The sequence below is a fragment of the Anoplophora glabripennis genome, unplaced genomic scaffold (genome assembly GCF_000390285.2).
Source record: "Anoplophora glabripennis isolate ALB-LARVAE unplaced genomic scaffold, Agla_2.0 scaffold93, whole genome shotgun sequence".
NCBI lineage: Eukaryota > Metazoa > Arthropoda > Insecta > Coleoptera > Cerambycidae > Anoplophora > Anoplophora glabripennis.
Window position 1 is genome coordinate 535,569 of NW_019416235.1, and position 19,210 is coordinate 554,778.

Here is a 19,210-nt window from a genome sequence, read left to right on the forward strand (position 1 = left end):
ATACTAGATAATTTGTATATTCAGGAGGCTTAGTTAGGCTTCACTGACAATACCTTTAAATACCACGCATATATATTACATGAGATTATGTCCAATGCTAAATGGTTTTGGTTAATACGAATTGATTTGTACCCATTCACCTTTGTCCACCAACTATTTTTTCAACGTCTACGTCTGTCTAAGCGATTAGAAGAAGAACATTACTTTGAAAACAGAAACTTTTTTCACGATCAATAATGCTCGTTAACTGGCTATTCAGCATTTATTTTATATCTACGAGTATGTAACTGACAATATTTTTAATAACATGTTTAATACGTAAAAAAAAACGTATGTTCAGATTTACTAATGATATACTACCAGCAAATAGATAAACAAAAACAAACGTAATTATAGCAGAGTATAGCTTTGTTAGAATGAGACAACGATGTTGTAAATACTGGGTGTTTTCGAAAGTGGGACTTTAATTATAAGGAGTGTAGCTGATGTCAAAAATCACTGGAGTTTTAGAAATAGAAATGAAATTAATGAGATTTTTGTTTCGACCAATAGTTTCGTAGCAGCACGTACTTGATCACTGTTTATACTGTTGGAATATACAAGTTGTAAGTACAGAAAAACAGAAAGCCGACGGTAATTCGACGAAACGAGAAGTTGTTAGTATAAATGCAAACAAATAAACTATACTGATTTCAAATAAATCTACCGGTAAGATTACACGATTAAAAAAGCCAAAAATTACGACCACTCATAGCACTCTATTGCTACATCTATCATCCGAAAATAGCGTACGCTGTATGCACTTAGTGTCGCCAAATCCATTTAAAACAGCCGTAGCTATTTTAGTGTATTTAGCGTACATAGCTAGTATAGAGCCGATAAAACAATGACGCATAGCAAATGTGGTAGCTGTTTTAACGTCGCGAACATAGCTAATATAAGACAATGTGTGGTATTTTATTGGATATTGACAACGGTTCACTCTTCTATAAAAACTCAGATAAATTTTAAAGATACCTGTCACATCTATCATCCTAAAAGAGAGTAGGCTGTAGAGATTTAGTGTCGCCACATCCATTTCAAAGAACACCAGCTATTTTTAACATACTTAACGAACATAGCTAGTGTAGAACTCGGTATGGTCCTGGCGTAAAGCAATATCGCAAACTGAGTGTTTAACGTAGCGAACATAGCTAATAAATCACTGTCTGTAGCATTTTGTTGGATATTGACAACGGTAGCTATGACATTTTGTGTCGTCACATCCATTTAAAACAGTGGTAACTATTTTTAATGTACTTAGCGAACATAGCGACCATAGCTCTCTGTATGGCCCTAGCACAGAGCAATGACTTTTGACACGGATGGTAAGCATTGCAAAAATAACTAGCATAGTGCTTTGTATCGTCACTATATTGACGTAGCATGCACAGCCATCATACATGTATTTAAAACAATCGTACCTATTTGTCATGCACTTGCCGAACATAGCTACATAGTACTCTGTATGGCCATACAGCAACGTAAAGCAATGATGACTATTTTTGATACGTATGGTGAGCACTGCAAAAATAGTTAGCATAGCGCTTTGTGTTACTATATTCGCTGTTTGTAACGTGCATAGCGATCATAGCGAACAGAGCTGGCGTACCGAATCATCTATTTAAAACGATGGTAGCTATTTTTAATATACTTTACACTATATTACCCAAAGCCAACGTTAATTCGACGAATGGTCGAATATTCGTCCCTTCACTCAAATAATAGTAATTTACAAAATGAGGAATTGAATCAGTTTTCTCACTGTACGTGTAAGTTTTTCAATATAAATGCAAACAAATAAAGTATACTCATTATAAGTAAATCTGCGGGTAAGATTGCACGGTTTCTTCGTAGTGTATGGACAGCTTTACAGAACTGAAAATGCAATCGACGCCGTTCCTGTACAAAACAAAAAAGTAACTGCTGTGTGCAAGGCCAACCGAGCGATGACACTATTTATTTTGCAAAATCGACACCGGCTGACTTTTAGAATTTGCAGAAGCGAACAAAACCGATACTTACCAACCGTTATACATAATCAATTAATCATCACCGAATATCATGTCATTGCAGCGAATATGCGTCCTATTACATTATCCTATTTCAATTAATTATTGAAGCATCAGGACAAAAGGGTATCGCCGTACTTTACAACCTTTTCCTCTTTGCCGCAAACCGTGTAACTTTTATAACTTTTATAAGTTAAACAGTTTGATTTATTAGAAATTCATTTTTTGTGTGTGATTGTTAGAAACTTATAAAAAGTGTTTATTTCTTGTTTTATTACATTTTATTTTTTATCACAAACAAATAATTCGCCCTGTATACGCCGATGTACGAATAAGGACGTACTAGAATACACGCGACGCCCACATGGATATGAAGTAATTAGAATTATGGATTATAATTCTCATTTTATTGCTACTTCTGTGTTGTATATACAATAATATATTTTCCGTGAAATAAATTTTGCTTTATTACAAAGTATGCATGTTTGAATAAAGTTTGTACAATACATTTCATACGTAAATAAGTATAAGTAAAAACCATTTTAATAGAACTACAACTATGTGGGACTGATACAAATTGCCCTGAAGGTACTTTTAAAGGTTGACGTGAAAGAAGCAATTGTTCGTAGCCGAGTTTAATCACTATGATAAAAAATTCCACGTCACAGTCTCCTGCTAGAACTCATTCCGAGTTCGGATAAAAAATAGCTGACATCAGTTTGTCCCCTAGAATCACTGTATCTCGAGTTTATAAAACTGTGCGAACACAAACAATGTCGATGAATAGGTAAAACGTTCTTAAATTTTTAAATAAAATCTGTTTGTAGAATTCATTTTTTTTGTTCGGTGATGAAAGTCAGTGACGACTGTGGTTTTGGTAATTTAAGTGGTACCTAAAGTAAAGCCAAAAGTTATTTCATTTTCTATTTTCACATTTCCGACTTTGTACCACCAGCTTTTCTTTGGCCTGGTCGGGTATTTATGTAATAAAACTTTTTAAATTACAAAATAAGTTGGATACTTTCATGTTAAGGACCTGTCAGAAACATAACAATATCTATCCAATAAATACGCGTAAATAAATCAATATTTAATGTAATCCTACGCCTTACGTTTAGTTAAAGCCTTTGCCAATTGAAGATAATTTCCTGGTACTGTAAAAATATACGTAATTGTAAAAATATATTGCTCTTTTAGATGAAAATTCATCCACGAGAAACAGCTACTGACTTATAAGGCCATAAAAAGCGCTGTGCTACCTATATTCGCTATCTGTATTAAAATAAGGATTTTAAAAACATAGGCGAAAAACAAATTTGTTTCTCATTTCTCACATTGAACGTAGCGTACGCATCTTACACATTCTGAGTGTCAAGTCATAAAGTGCTAGGACCACTCAGTGTTCAATGATAACTGTGTTCGTTGTGTTCGCTATACTCATTAAAAACAGCCAATTGCTAAATCTATCATCCGAAGAAAGCTTACGTTGTATACATTTAGCGTTGCCACACTTATTCAAAGCAATAGTAGTTATTTTTAATGTATTTAACGAACATAACTAGTCTACAGCTCTATATGGCCCCAGCATAAAACAATGACGCATAGCAAGTGTAGTGGTAATATTAGCCGTTTTAGCGTCGCGAACATAGCTAATATAGCACAATGTGTGGTATTTTATTGGATATTGACGATTCACTATTCTCTAGTAACTAAAGTTATTACATTTAAAGATATTTATCATCCTAAAAGAGCGTACGTTGTAGGAATTTAATGTCACCAGCTATATTTAATGTACTTAACGAACATAGCGAGTGTAGAGTTCTGTACAGCCCTAGCATAAAACAATGACGCAAAATGAGTGTAGTGTAATATTGGGCTGTTTTAACATGGCAAACATAGCTAATGCATCACTGTGTGTAGCGATATCATAGCGAATATAGCTAGCATATCGCAACATCTATTTAAAACAATCGTAGCTATTTTTAATGTACTTAGCGAACACAGCTACTGTAGTGCTCTGTATTCTTTAATAATTTAGCTATGACATTTTATGTGGCCACATCCAATTTAAAACGGTGATAGCTATTTTTAATGTACTTAGCGAACATAGCGACTATAGCTGTGTGTGGCCCTAACACAGAGCAATGATTTTTGACAGGGATAGTGGGCATTGCAAAACTAGCTATCATAGCGCTTTGTGTCGTCACTATATTGACGTAGAGTGCACAGCGATCATAGTGAATATAGCTAGCAACATCTATTTAAAACAATTGTAGCTGTTTTTAATTTACTTAGCGAACACAGCTACTATAGTGCTCAGTGTGGGCCTAACACAAAGCAATAATGACTATGTTTGATACGTATGGTGAGCATTGCAAAAATAGCTAGCATAGCGCTTTGTGTCGTCAATATATTGATGTAGCGTGCACAGTGCTCATAGCGAATATAGCTAGCATATCACAACATCCATTTAAAACAATCGCAGCTGTTATTAATGTACTAAGTAAACACAACCACTTAATACTTACTTAATTTTTGATACGCATGGTGAGCATTGCAAAAATAGCCCTTTATGTTCAATATATTGAAATAAGGTGCACACCGATATCATGGCGAATATAGCTAGTATATCGCAACATGTATTTAAAACAATCGTAGGTATTTTTAATGTGCTCACCGAGCATAGCTACTGTAGTGCTCTTTGTGGCATAAAGCAATGATGGCTATTTTTGATACGCATGGTGAGCACTGCAAAAATAGGCTTTGTGTATCACTATATTCGCTTTTTATGACGTAGATAGCGATCATAGCGAACAAAGCTAGCATACCGTAACATCTATTTAAAACAATGGTAGCTATTTTTAATATACTTACTACACTATTATCCGTTTGTAACGTGTATAGTGAACATAGCGAAGATAGCTAGCATAGCGTTTTGCGCGACTTTAGGCGACTTTATATTTCTGTATGTCGGACTAAATTTCGTTGTAATAAAATTTCAGAGGGAATGGTGTACATGGGGTTGATATATGATTTTGGCTTGTATCACCATAATTTTTTACATATTTTAACACCCTGTATTATATGAAGAATGTGTAAGTACAAAACAAAATCAAAACTCTATATAACATTACACAGTTCCGACACGTTGGACTTTGATGTACAATTGTAAATCGTCTGATTAATACGGGACAAAGAAAGAAACTCGTTTTTCTGGATACCCGCTTGGTCGGAATCGAATCAGCCCCATTTCTTGATGGTTACTGACGGTACAGTATCTCCTTTCTCCGTCGACGCTGACAAGATAGATGTTTGTGATCTTTCCTGCCTTCTATTTTACCTTCTATTCTCTTTCGAATTCACACAACCTATACTACTTTACATTTAAATAATTTAAATAGGTATCAATCAGATCTCCAATCCCCCGTTTCATGAAAAGGAAATTCTATGCATATCGAAACCGACGATCTCCTTGCCGAACGTTAGACTCAGAAAATTGATTTCATTAAGCCCGGATAATTGCGAATTTGTTTTATGAACATGCTCCAAATCTTAATAACCCCTTTCGAAAAGAACAAAGAACAAATACTCTTACTTCAGAATACAGAGTATATTAGCGCGTTGCGACAAAATTAAAAATATAAGTTAAAGTATGTTCATAGATTTAAGAGAATAAATAGCTGCGTCGAAACTCGTACAGTTAATTGATAACTGTTTTATTTTAGCAAATTTATTTGTTGATTTTATTATTGTCATTAATGTTACTAATGTTGTTAACTGTTAAACCGATGGACCCTCGCGGTTGTTCTTCACTTAGCTTGGTTTGCAGGCTTCCGTGCCAGTTGTCAAAGGTCGAATAACTTCCGGGTTAGTTGACGTTTCGTTCTTGAATTACCTAACGTTACGCACAAATTCGCATTTATTTGAATGGAAGGTAGTCGGACGAATAGAATCAACCATTCCGCAATTACCAAGCTCTTAATTAATGAGAAATTGAGGCAAAATAGCTGACTTTTGTCTATTCCGTTGCTGACTTCGTAACCTAACCTGACATTGTCATAGTTTTTAGAGCTTTACACTTATTGTATCATACAAAAAGCTCAAAAGCCCATTCTCTGTAACCTTTAAATGCTGTTGAAACCCCTCAGATTTCTCTTAATTCCAACACCACTGGTTAAACGTTCTTAAATATTTATATAATTGTAGCTGATGGGAAACGCACTGTGTCATATTTGAAGTCTGCATCTTCAATGATCTTCAATAATTTAATTCACTTCTATTCTTTCAATAATTTTAAAGCTTCTTATAAATGTGAAATATCAAATTTCACTTTCCTAGCAACTAGCTAGCTTTTACTAACTTTTTGAAATATTGTTATTATATGTGTCATATGAAAAAATTCATATTATGATGCAATGACGCAAAGACAATTTGCAGCGAATCTATTTGTGCTGTAATATTTGTTGTTTCTGTATCACATTTCCCAACAAATTTTAACAATTAATAGAAAAATCTTTAAAAACGCTTGTATTAAAGAAACATTTGTCTTAGAGATACATTTGAAATTATTGGTTTTTATTAATTTGTACAATATAGCCAATTATATCAGTAATATTTTCTTTACCAGGGCACATATCGCTTATGTTCTTTTTTTCTATAAATTATTTATCAGAAAAATTCACTTGTTTAATATTAAACAATATATTTCGCGCTCCTCGAATTTATTCTATCACTCTGCGTATGCCTCCAATGCTACAAATAACTCCCCATTTAGTGTGTTGCAAAAATCTTATAATTTGTTTTTTAATCATATCGACATTTTCAGTCTTTCTTTCAACTCGGTTAGACGCCAAGGTTTGGTTTTTAATTGAATGGTTTTTCTATTCTTTTTTTTTCTTGTTGTGCTTTGTTTTTTGTTTGTTTTTCTTTCTTTTTTTTTTCTTTTACCCCTAGTCATATCATTATGTTAAAACTAGGTAATTACCTATTAATATTGATTGTTTATTTATTGTATTACTATGTATATTATAACTTGTTATTCTTATTTTATTTTAGTACACGCACTGCTATTATTATATTATTATCTATAGTGCACCCTGTAACTTTTATTGTTTATCAATAAATTAATTAAAAAAAAAAGTAATTTTATAGGTCGTCAAACGTGGCTCAAAAAAATAGAAAACATTGCAAAAAAGTGACAATTTCTATTTACTGATTGACCTGTTTCAGTGATTTTTTAAAATCTGAACTGGAAAAAAAATTATTGAATTATATTCCATCATTTTGGGACATACTGTATATTTTCTGAAATTATTTATTTCTGGCATAAATAAAGCTTTGTGCCAGAGTCAATCGAGGGTTCTGTATGCAAATAATTTTGCCTTTCGAGGTGGCAAAATACCCAAAAAATTAAGAAACAAAAAATGTAACTTTTGCTAAACTAAACTGAGCTTCTGTTTCAGGTTTTGATATCCAGAAAGTTGGTTATTTAATTGAAAATATTTGTCGATTAATATTGGCAGCATTGTCATCTGATATTAGCAAAAATGTGACAGGAAAAGTTACAATTGAGATTAAATAAATAATTTAAATCTATATTCTTGTCCTTTTTTTTTGGGATTTTGCTTTAAAATCTTTAAAATCGTGGAAATTCTTCTTCGTCTGGAATTTCTCGGGAATTTCCATGTCATGTACACTAATTAATCGAATACAAAAGCAGTTAACAGTAAGGCACATAACTGTGGGACTATTTCGCTCTTCATGTAATTTTTGTTGTTGATTAATTTCTTTGGTTCACTTTGTGTGTGTATGTGCGGGGTCGTCCTTGAAAGGGTGCTTTATTCCGTAATAATAAAGATCCGGGCATTAGCGTAACGGCCCCCCGAAGAAAATAAGGAAAATACGCCCATGGGAGCGAAAAGTGGTGCAGCCAGACCAACAGAAATAGTTAAATGTGTTCTCATTATAGCATGCAAAACAGCAGCAGGTCGAACTAGGTAGGTGTATACGCTCGAAGCTGGTTGGCGAACGGTGATATTTTACACTCTTGTGCGGAGAATAGCGGACTGAGCGACAGTCGCACAACCTGGGAGAACCGAGCTGTTTACATGATCATTTACCCTTTGTAGCCTCTTTAAATGCATAACATTCCCGCGCTCAATGCTCACTACCGTACTTTCGGGAATTACTTTTCCGTTTTAAAAAGAGAAACTCGAATCAATTTCGGGTGATATCAACATATTGTCGAGTATGCACCAGGGTTTGCTCCCTTATTTATTGCCTCTCTCTAACCACCAATTCTAAGAAACGTGCAAATCCGCAAATATCAATAATTAAAAACAATGTAATTATAGTTTTGAAATGTGACGATTCAGGCTGTATCCCAAATTATATTACCTTTTCCCGAGGAGTGCCTATTTCATGTGATTTTAATCAATTTAATTTTAAATTTTAAATAAATAAATAACAAATTTAATCAAATTGGATCATGCCAGGACAAAACAAGATCTTGAGCGGCAATACAAAAAGAAATTGTGCCTGCTCCTTAAATCAAAAGTAAACTCGAAAAATCTGTTTAAAGCTATCAACACCTTCTCTTACATACTCTATTGGTGTAATAAAATGGTCCAAAACAGACTTTGAAAATAGTAACTTGTTAACCAGAACGCAATTAACGAAAAAATATGAAACTACACCTAAAGAAATAATAACACTACGTAAAAGAGAAATAAATTTCGCGTAATTTACGCACAATCTCAGCTACACACTCTCCGTATTTGTAATGAATTTTCACCTCAGCCGTCGTATAGCGCGGCATCTTGTTTAACCGCAACGTGTTTACTACAACACGTTACTCTGTACAATGCTGCCACCTCTTGGGAAAGAAAATGGCGCACAATTCAAATCCTGCGTTACGTTTGGGACATCCTTTATTAAAACGAGAGAAAATTAAATTACATGCAATGGGAAAAACAGGAAATCTCTTGGTGGTGAAAATTCGAAATATTTGGAATTATTCATTGGACAGGACATAGCTAATAGAATGCGAAACATCGCCTTGCTGTTAAAAATTTTGTCACCCCCGTTCTTGGTGGTGAAAATTCGAAATATTTGGAATTATTCATTGGACAGGACATAGCTAATAGAATGCGAAACATCGCCTTGCTGTTAAAAATTTTGTCACCCCCGTTCTTGGTGGTGAAAATTCGAAATATCTGGAATTATCGCCCTTCCCCAAATAAGATCCACTTCCACTTGTAATTCAGCGACCGGTGGTCATCTTTGTTTTCGTCGTTTGGCTTTTCTTTAATAGATGTCACTACTTATACAATTTCGACTTCGGTATTCCGATATGTTAATACAATCCGTTAACAGAGGGCAGCACAACGCGTAACAAAGACTTTTTACAGGAGCTGGTAGATACCTCTGTTTGTAAATCTAGTGACCTTGTTTCCCCTACTGAGAAGTTATTCAAATGGAGTATAGTGCTCAGCGGCATTTAAAGTTCATTTAGTTGTTATTTAAGTATACTTTTTAAAATGACTTAAAAATCCCAAGAAATAAAGCAAAATTCCCTATTTCCCCAATTCCAAAAAAATCTGTAGATCTGGCATCACTCTTTCTAGGGCTGCGCCTCATCTTATACAAATTGTGCTGCCCTTTGTTAACTATTAACATATCGGAATACGAAGTGGGAATTGTATAAGTAGTGACATCTATTAAAGAAAAGGCAAACGACGAAAACAAAGATGACCACCGGTCGCTGAATTACAAGTGGAAGTGGATCTTATTTGTGGAAGGGCGAAACGGGTGGTGACTATGAGACGCCTTCATTATAGCCATACTTCTCTATCGCACGGATTTCTATGACTTACTTTATCGCTCTCACGTAACGGACGATGAACCATGGGGACTTTCCGACCCTGTATATAGAAAGAAAGAAGTTCTTATCAATTTTTTGTCCACCAATGTCAACCATTTTAAAGGACCCTCTAGCGTCTAGAACAAAATTAAGTACGGATTCGTTTTTCTCTCCCCAAAAAAAACCCGAATCGAAATTTTCAAAGCAATTCATCGAGAACTTTCTAAAAACTAAGAGAATTGTGAATTCAATATTTCAACTTTGACATCCGTATTTTTGGTCACATTGCATTATTTTGTCGTCAGGAATCTACTCTTGCTCTGTGTCCTGTTAATTTCTGGACACCCTTTATACATTTTCTGTAGGAGATTAGTTATACTGTAAATATTTAGTATGATAATATTTACATTACCTTAAGTATAGCTTATTTGTTTAATTAAAACAAGTGATATGATTTAGGGTATTAATTAAAATGAGTAGAATTTAAATGGAAAGCGGAAACTACCTTATAGGGTTAAATTTACATTTTAATCAATGCGTTCCAATCTCAAATAAAGATGCGAAGTCGATTCCACCGTTCCTCTGATAGGGCAATTCGGGACTGAAAGTTTTTAGCTAACTGTATCTAAGTAAGTTCGGCCATGTTTCGTTGAATGCTTTTACTTAAATCGCTCGTACTGATTATCCCTTTGCTTTTAAATAAAGTATTTTTAACGTTTGATCATAATGAACTCACATTCACGGGATTTAATGTTACTCGAACTCCGCGTTTACAACTTTCTCCGGCAAGGAATAATTGCTTTCTTTCAACTTTTGTTCTTATTGATCTGATATTTACTTTTCTCTTAAAATTTGCGCACTTATTCAGCGGGACAAATTTACATTGTATTTAAAACAACTGATTAAAATATTGCTCTGTATATATAATGTAATTTTACAATTATACATAAACCATTATCATTATACACAGAGTGCAAATGGCTCCATCTATTGCGCTACTAAACAATTGATTACAATATTGCTCTGTATATATAATGTAATTTTACAATTATATATCAACAATTATATCATTATACACAGAGCGCAAATGGCTCCATCTATCGCGCTACTTCTCAACTCCGCCATTCTAATGGCTACTACTAGTAGGAAACGACCTGCTAAAATTTGCCAGGTACTTATTTGCACGACCGTCGTCAACTGGGCGAAAACAAAATGTTTTAAATTGCCAGTGCTGCGAGAAACAACTACTCCACGAGCTATATGCCCCGACCGGCATTAAATTATACTCGCAACACCTGGTACAACAGCTAGGATCGTTCGTCAGTTTAACCCACCAGACATAGATCGGTTTCGGACTTATTGGTCCTCATCAGTATGTTGTAGGTAAGACAACCGACGAACGAACGAACAACAGTATACAACACTAAAACAGCTAGATTGTTTGTCGGTTGTCTCACCTGACATACTGATGAGGACAAATAAGTCCGAAACCGGTAATTTAAATTATATCATTGTTTTATTTTACCTACATCATTATTAACTGATTTAATTATTGTCATGGATGGAGTTTCACTGTAATTAAACTCGAATTATACACACAGTGGCAATTTTACAATAAAATTACATGCTTTTGAGTCACTTTAAATTTTAAATCTTAAATGTGAAATTCTATTAAAGTCGGAAGTAATTTTATATTTTTCTGATACATTAAATGTAATTGTGAAAATACATTTCAGTTGCAATTACACAACAAATAATTCATTGTACTGTATTCAGTTTTAAACCAACTTGAAGTAACAAGTTACATTTAATTTGAAAGAAACTTCACATTTTCACTTTTTACAGCGTAATTGTGAAATTTGCAGTGGGTGCACATTTTTTTGTAAGTTTAATGTAATTTTACACTGCTGTGATTCTTTGTTAATTCACTTGAAGTTAAAAGTAATTATACAGTTACTTTACAGTCTCATTATGAAAATACTTTTCTATTGAAATTTCACAACATACATTTTATTTGTAATTGTACTGTATTCTCTCCTTTAATAATATAATAAGGAATTAACTGAGGATCATTTATACTAACCGAGATAAACAACGTTGATACTGTTGTTGATCCTGCAAAACCCAAAGTGCTTGCTTTTGTAAACTAACTTTGAGATTATCTCTTAATAATTTTAAACTCTGAAATTTCGATATTAGTAGATTGATACTTATTAATACCAATATATTTAATCAAATTTAGTGGTGAAAACTGAATTATTCGGCCGTTCCCGTTTCGCTAAATTAAAGTGGCATAGTTTATTTTTTACCCGTTTACCATCCCTTCATATTACAACATGTGTGAAGTCACTAGCGGCTTTTCAGAGGGGGCTGTTCGGAATTTTAACTGAGCAGCAGAGGCTGACCTCCGTTGCACTTTGTAACCGTTCAGAACAAGATCGGATTCTGCTTAAAATTCAAACTGTTCACGATTTAATTTTGTTGCTGTTTTGTTTACTTATTATTTTAATAAGTCCAGCATCGATTGGATGATGAAATGATAAAATAAGACAGAAGAGTAGAAACGTCGTATTTTGGTTAGAATTTTATAACTTTTTAGTATTACCTGTTTTAGCTTTCCTCTGTGCATCTACTTTACTTAGTAGCAGCACTATAGTGCAGCTAAAGTAAGTCAATGTCTGAAATCATTGACACTGAGATTCAGAATTGAACGGCAAAAATACTTAATTACTTTAATACATAAATTAATTTTATTTACAATTAGTAACGTATCTAGATACCATTATTTGTTAGTATTTAATAAATTATGTCTTCATCCACATTGATATCAAAAAATATGATGACTTTAAAATGACACGTCGCTAAGCCAAACAAAAGCAATCTGTTCTACTAAATTATTTTCCATTGTCACTCTGTAACAGTTGTTTTAAAAAGGTAGCAACCGGCAATGCCTATAGTGCGCTGATACAACTTACCACTCTAATTGCGAACAATCCTAACGTGAGACTTTAAACCATCATGCGACGACTCTTCTACAACCAGCGGAGATAGGAAAACGCAGTTTTCTAATATAGTTCGATTGTTTCAGTTCCGCCAATGTTGTGGATTCCCCACCAGCTCGTGGGCGCCCCCCTGGCGTACTCCGTAACCCTAGAGTGCTTCACCGAGGCGCACCCCAGCTCCCTCAATTACTGGACCCGCGAAGACGGCCAGATGATCCACGAAAGTAAAAAATACCATGCGGAAAATATAATTGGCAACCCCTCGTACAAGACTCACATGCGCCTCACAGTCAACAACATACAACAGGACGACTACGGAACGTACAAGTGTGTGGCCAAGAACCCTAGGGGGGAGACTGACGGCACGATTCGCCTGTACAGTAAGTATTGTCAAGGTATCATTTCGAATTACAAGCGAATGCGGTATGTGACGTAAATTTCTTTACTTGAATTGTAAATTGTTAAAAATATGTGCTCCTGTATTTCACACTCGCTAGTTAAAAGGCTTCAATACCTCAATTATTCTACCGTTAACAGTGAAATACAGGGGCTATATTTTTAAATACACAATCACACACAGTCATAATTTCTTTCGAAATTTCAGAATAATAACATCTGATTGTAATAACGTAAAATTATATATACGCGGTATCGGATACTAAGAGTGCATAGTTTCAGCGCGGTTGTACGATGTTTTATAATTTTTTATACAAGGTGTCTGCAGTATAAGTGTCGTAACTTCAATACCTATGTAACAGAACATCGCGAAACAAACACAAAAGTCTTAAAAGACTTAGAAGAATTCAAAGATATTTAACAGGAAAACCAAATTTTTCTGTTAGATTTTGCAAGTAACTTCTAGGACACGCCCCTTGACCAATCAGAAGGGCTATATAAAAACCGCAGTACCCTTAAGAGCTGTTGAGGCTGTAACAGCTGTACAACCTGTTATGGCTGGCTATATGACCCGTTTTGTACAACTTTTGTACATACGTCTCTAACAGTTCTTAAAGCCCTTAAAAGTTCCCATAATACTTGCAGGTACATCTTTATATAACCTTTCGGATTGATTAAGTGGCGTAGGCTAAAAATGGAGCGGTGGGGGTAGTTTAAACCAGTCCCGTGGCTATTGTGGCAACAGTGTGGGTCTGGTTATCCACCAACTAACAACTGATGGCAACAATTTACTACCATCAATTGAAAATATGTAATTTTTAACAGAGTGAAAAAGGCAAATAATGTAGTATTTATGGTTATGTTATTTTCTACAAAAAGTATCGAATGCACGGCAGTTATACTGGGGACTCTATACAGGGTGTAACTAAATAAGTGTAAAACATTTAAGGGGGTGATTCCTCATCGAAAAAAAGATAGGATCGTTCATATAAAGAAACTTCATTGGAGCATCCCTTGTTAAGATACAGCCCCTTAAAGGGGGTACATAAAATTTGTTTAACAATTTTTTTCAAAAGCACTAAACAAGTTACAATATTGAAATTAACCTGACATTTTCTACTACCAAAAAGACACTTAGCCAGTAATTTATTTGGTTTACCCCATGGTTGTAAGGGGTGGAAAACGCAACCCCTAAAATTTATTTCCAACGTAATTTTTTGTCTTATTATTTTTTTACCATTTAAAAATTTATTTCCGATAGCCTGTTTCATTCTAAAAAAAAATGTCTCTTGAATTTTTTGCCCAAATTAAACCAGTTCGCAGCAAAAAATTATTTTACGAACAAGATACATATCGCCATAAAACGAAAATACGAAACTAATTTATCTAGTAGGCCGCCATTAGCGATACTGACAATTAAATTGGAATCAAGCTGTCAGTTTGTAAATTTTTGAAATTGAAGTAATACTAATTGTGTATTGTTCTGTTCTTAATTTGTTACTTTAATAATTCACTTGTTATTAAAATGGCATACACAAATGAGGAAATGGCTGATATGCATTACGTTTACGGTCTGTCGCAGGGGAATGGGTTAGAAGCTTCTACAAGATATGCTGAAATGTATCCTCAACGGCAGCATCCTTCACATAGAATATTTGTCTGACTTCATCAACGATTACGTGAATATGGTTCATTCAACAAAAGAACGCAGGATTGTGGTCGCCATCGAGAAGTAAGAACACCACAGCTTGAGGCAGCAGTACTTAATTTGATAGAAGAACAACCTACTACCAGTACTAGAAAGATTGCTTTCCAGCTAAATGTTGATCATATGACGGTATTTCGAATTTTAAAGGAACATCTCTTATACCCTTACCATCTGCAACGAGTACAGGCACTGTTACCGCGAGACTTTCCGAACCGTCTTGAATTTTGCAATTGGATGCTGGAAATGATTAGAAGAAATCGTGACTTTCTGAAGACGATCGAATTCACAGACGAATGTAGTTTTTCTCGGGACAAGATTATTAATTTTCATAATTACCACATATGGGCTGATGAAAACCATCACGCTATTGTCGAAACTAACCATCAAGAACAGTTTTCTCTTAAGGTGTGGGTCGGAGTTATTGGGGATTATTTAATTGGGCCTCATTTTCTACCTCCTCGATTAAATGGTGAGGCATACGTTCAATTTTTAAGAAAAGTGCATCCCCCCGTACTGCTGGAGGAAGTTCCTTTGGGCGTCAGAAGGGATATGGTTTTTATGCATGATGGGGCTCCCGCCCATTTTAGTCAAGTAGCACGTCAGCATTTAACTGAAACATATGCAAATCAGTGGATAGGTCGAGGAGGACCACAGAATTGGCCCGCTCGATCCCCGGATCTCAATCCTCTGGATTTGTCTACTTGGGGCCATTTGCAGCATTTGGTTTATCGTACTCCTGTTCGCGATGTAGAGGACTTAAGAAACCGCATTATCGATGCGTGCAGGGTAATTAGAGAGACTCCAGGAATATTTGAGCGAATACGTGGCTCAATGCGCCGACGTCTAGACGCATGCGTAATGTCTGAAGGTAGACATATTGAACATTTACTATGATTTCTACATGTTGTATGTTTTGTTATTATTAAATTAGTTTTGATTATTCCCCTTTAATCATTTAATGCAGGTAGTAACTACAAAATAACAGTAAATCCAGTCCGCATTTATGACGATGTATCTCTGTAGTTGTTCGTAAAATAATTTTTTACTGCGAACTGGTTTAATTTGGGCAAAAAATTCAAGAGACATTTTTTTTTAGAATGAAACAGGCTATCGGAAATAATTTTTTAAATGGTAAAAAAATAATAAGACAAAAAATTACGTTGGAAATAAATTTTAGGGGTTGCGTTTTCCACCCCTTACTACCATGGGGTAAACCAAATAAATTACTGGCTAAGTGTCTTTTTGGTAGTAGAAAATGTCAGGTTAATTTCAATATTGTAACTTGTTTAGTGCTTGTGAAAAAAATTGTTAAACAAATTTTATGTACCCCCTTTAAGGGGCTGTATCTTAACAAGGGATGCTCCAATGAAGTTTCTTTATATGAAAGATCCTATCTTTTTTTCGATGAGGAATCACCCCCTTAAATGTTTTACACTTATTTAGTTACACCCTGTATATTCTTTATTTCTTCAAAAACGTTTTAATTATTATTAATTCTTCAAATATTTCTGCTATTGTTTCTAAATCAACTTAATGCTATATTGTTTCTTGGAATTTTCGAATAATAACTTCGCTACTGAACAAAATCAAGCTCTTGTTTCGAATATGCTCTAGATCGGGGTAATTTCGATAAATGAATGGGATAATTGCTTAGCCACATAACGCTTGTTTCATTGGACAGAAGTGGTTCATTAATTTCGAAATCCCCCTTTGATTTTCCGATTCACGGCTTGTTTGATTCCACGTGGAAAAGGACAATGAATCTCAGAAAATGATAATATTTTCTTTCCTTTACCCCACGTTCTGTTGGATCTCCTCGAATTCGACTTAGATAATAAAGACGCGATTCCAGCGCGAAGCTCGCCAATTAAACTACGTAAACTAATTAAGATTAGACAGTGCAGTTGGTATCAGTAACATCTTAATATTTGGTTCTGAATAGAATAAATTATTAGTACGGCGGTAGGCAGCCGTTAGGCCATAAATTATCCGCTTAAAAAGTAATTTGCCGCAAAAGTGGAATCATCGGACACTATCGCTTTGTGTATATCTGATATCTGCGAAAAAGAAAAGTACCTCGCCCTGGAAACTTGTATACAACAATAAGCTGAACAGATGTGTGCTCGTATTTCATTTCGCAAGAATGTTGCTAGTTGGCTTAGGAACATTGAAATGGAGAGAGAGGCAGATGTGTCGAGTACAAGCTAAAATCGTTTCGGATCGGGTAGAAGGCATCTCCTTATTAAATCTGCTTCTCATTTGGCAGAAGGAATTACAATTTTAATTCAATCCTTCATTTTTATTGCACAATCATTTCAAAAACTCCCCGGATAATTTCAAATACATAACTCGCAAACGTACTTATAGTCCAATTAAATAGGCATTTTAATCGCAGTTTTGGTCAGCTTGCCCGAATTTTTGATATAAGTTAGTTTGAGATATACGGGGTTAGTCAAAAGTATGGAAACCCCCAAAAATCTCAGCGTTAAATCACTTTTGGGATAAATGATGATAATAAAAGCATTTTTCACGGTGTGTCCGATGGTAACCTTGACCTTGAGGTCAAAGTCAAAGGTCAAGGTCATATCAAGATCAAGTCGGCTTTTTCAAATGGCGACCCTCCTTTTCGATCCCGGAAATAAAGAACAGAAAATTCTTCATCCGAATATGACATTGATCATGACCTTAAGGTCAATGGTCAAGGTCAGTAAAATATTACAGCCGGAATAATCACTTGACTTCTACCTGACCTTGACCATTGACCTTAATATCACGTTTTTGATGATATTAACATGTAGAATTCTACGAAATAAGGGGTCGCTACTCCAAAATTCGATATGACCTTGACATGTTCTTTCGGCCTTGACCTCAAGATGAAGGTCACTAAAAAGTACCATCGGGTATCTCCTCAAAGACTGTCACTCCCTCTAATTCCGTAGTTACAGTGAAATTTGACCTTGAACTGACCTTTATCATTGACCTTAAGGTCACGGTCAATGTCATATTCGGATGCAGAATTTTCTGCTCTTTCCATTTCTGGGATCGAAAAGGAGAGTCGACATTTAAAAAAACCGACTTGATCTTGATATGACCTTGAACCTTGACCTTAACTTCAAAGTCAATCTCAGGGACATTTGACCTCGTCATTTATCCCAAAAATGATTTCCCGCTGAGATTTTTGGGGTTTCCATACTTTTGACCCAGTATAATAACTACAAGCAACAGTAATTTTATCCCGGCCAAGGGTAAAAAAAGTAAAACAAAGTGTTTTTTCAAGATAACTCAAAAGAAGTAAGAGCTACAAAAAATGTTTATTATAGAAGTTGTAGAGCATACAATTTTGCACTTTGCATTTTAAAAATTAATTTATTGATTCTATTTTATTCTATTCTATTGATTTAGTTATTCTATCAACAGTGCCGAAGTAAGAATTTAAATGAAAGCCACCATAAAAACTGCAAACTCAGTACTCTATTGAAATAGGAGTGAAATATTACCAGTGGCGTAGAGCGCTAGGCGGAAAATCTAAAGATCTTGGTCGAATCTAATAGACAGAAAAATTAAATAATTTTTGTAGGCACGCCACTGGCAGTTTAAAAGATTATTTGTAATCTTTAGTCTACAATCGTCTAAAAACATGTCTTAACTTGTTTTAACTTCAGACCTGTTTGATTTATTACGATTTTGTTGTGATTTATTTTATGTTTTTACTTTTTCTTCTACTGTTAAAATTAACAGAGTTCGGAAATTAAGGAATATGAGAAATTAAAAACTTTTTTAAATTTGATTTTGAAATATAGATGTGACGCATGCGCATTAACAAAGACAACACTGTAATGTCTGCGATAATAGCTACAAACTTCTATAATAAACTTATTTGCTAGCTCTTGTCTCTTTGTAAAAACAATTTATTTTATTTTTTTCACCCCCTGACCCGGGGTTGAAAAAAATTACTCCCACTTATTGTCATTATATACTACAAACTAACTTATGTCAAATATACAGACTAGTTGACCAAATTGGCGATCTAAAGGCCCATTTAATTGGACTATTAGGTAACATGCTTATTATAACTTTCCCCGACTTTGAACTTCTTTTTAACGATTTTGTTGTTGTTTTAAGTCTGATCGATAAGATTAATATGTTTTCGGGCGGTTTCGAACTTAATTTATGTGTAGTGAACAAAATCGAG

The 19,210-nt window shown here is 34.6% G+C and overlaps 1 protein-coding gene across 2 annotated transcripts in view; it reads left to right on the plus strand.

Annotated features, from left to right (window-relative positions):
• Positions 1-19,210, plus strand: part of LOC108903632 (neurotrimin-like) — a 360,822-nt gene that overhangs the window by 293,342 nt on the left and 48,270 nt on the right. For both annotated transcript variants that reach the window (XM_018705868.1, XM_018705869.1), the window contains exon 6: positions 13,001-13,294. In XM_018705868.1, the coding sequence (XP_018561384.1) occupies positions 13,001-13,294 (294 nt within the window). The remainder of the gene's footprint in view (positions 1-13,000; positions 13,295-19,210) is intronic.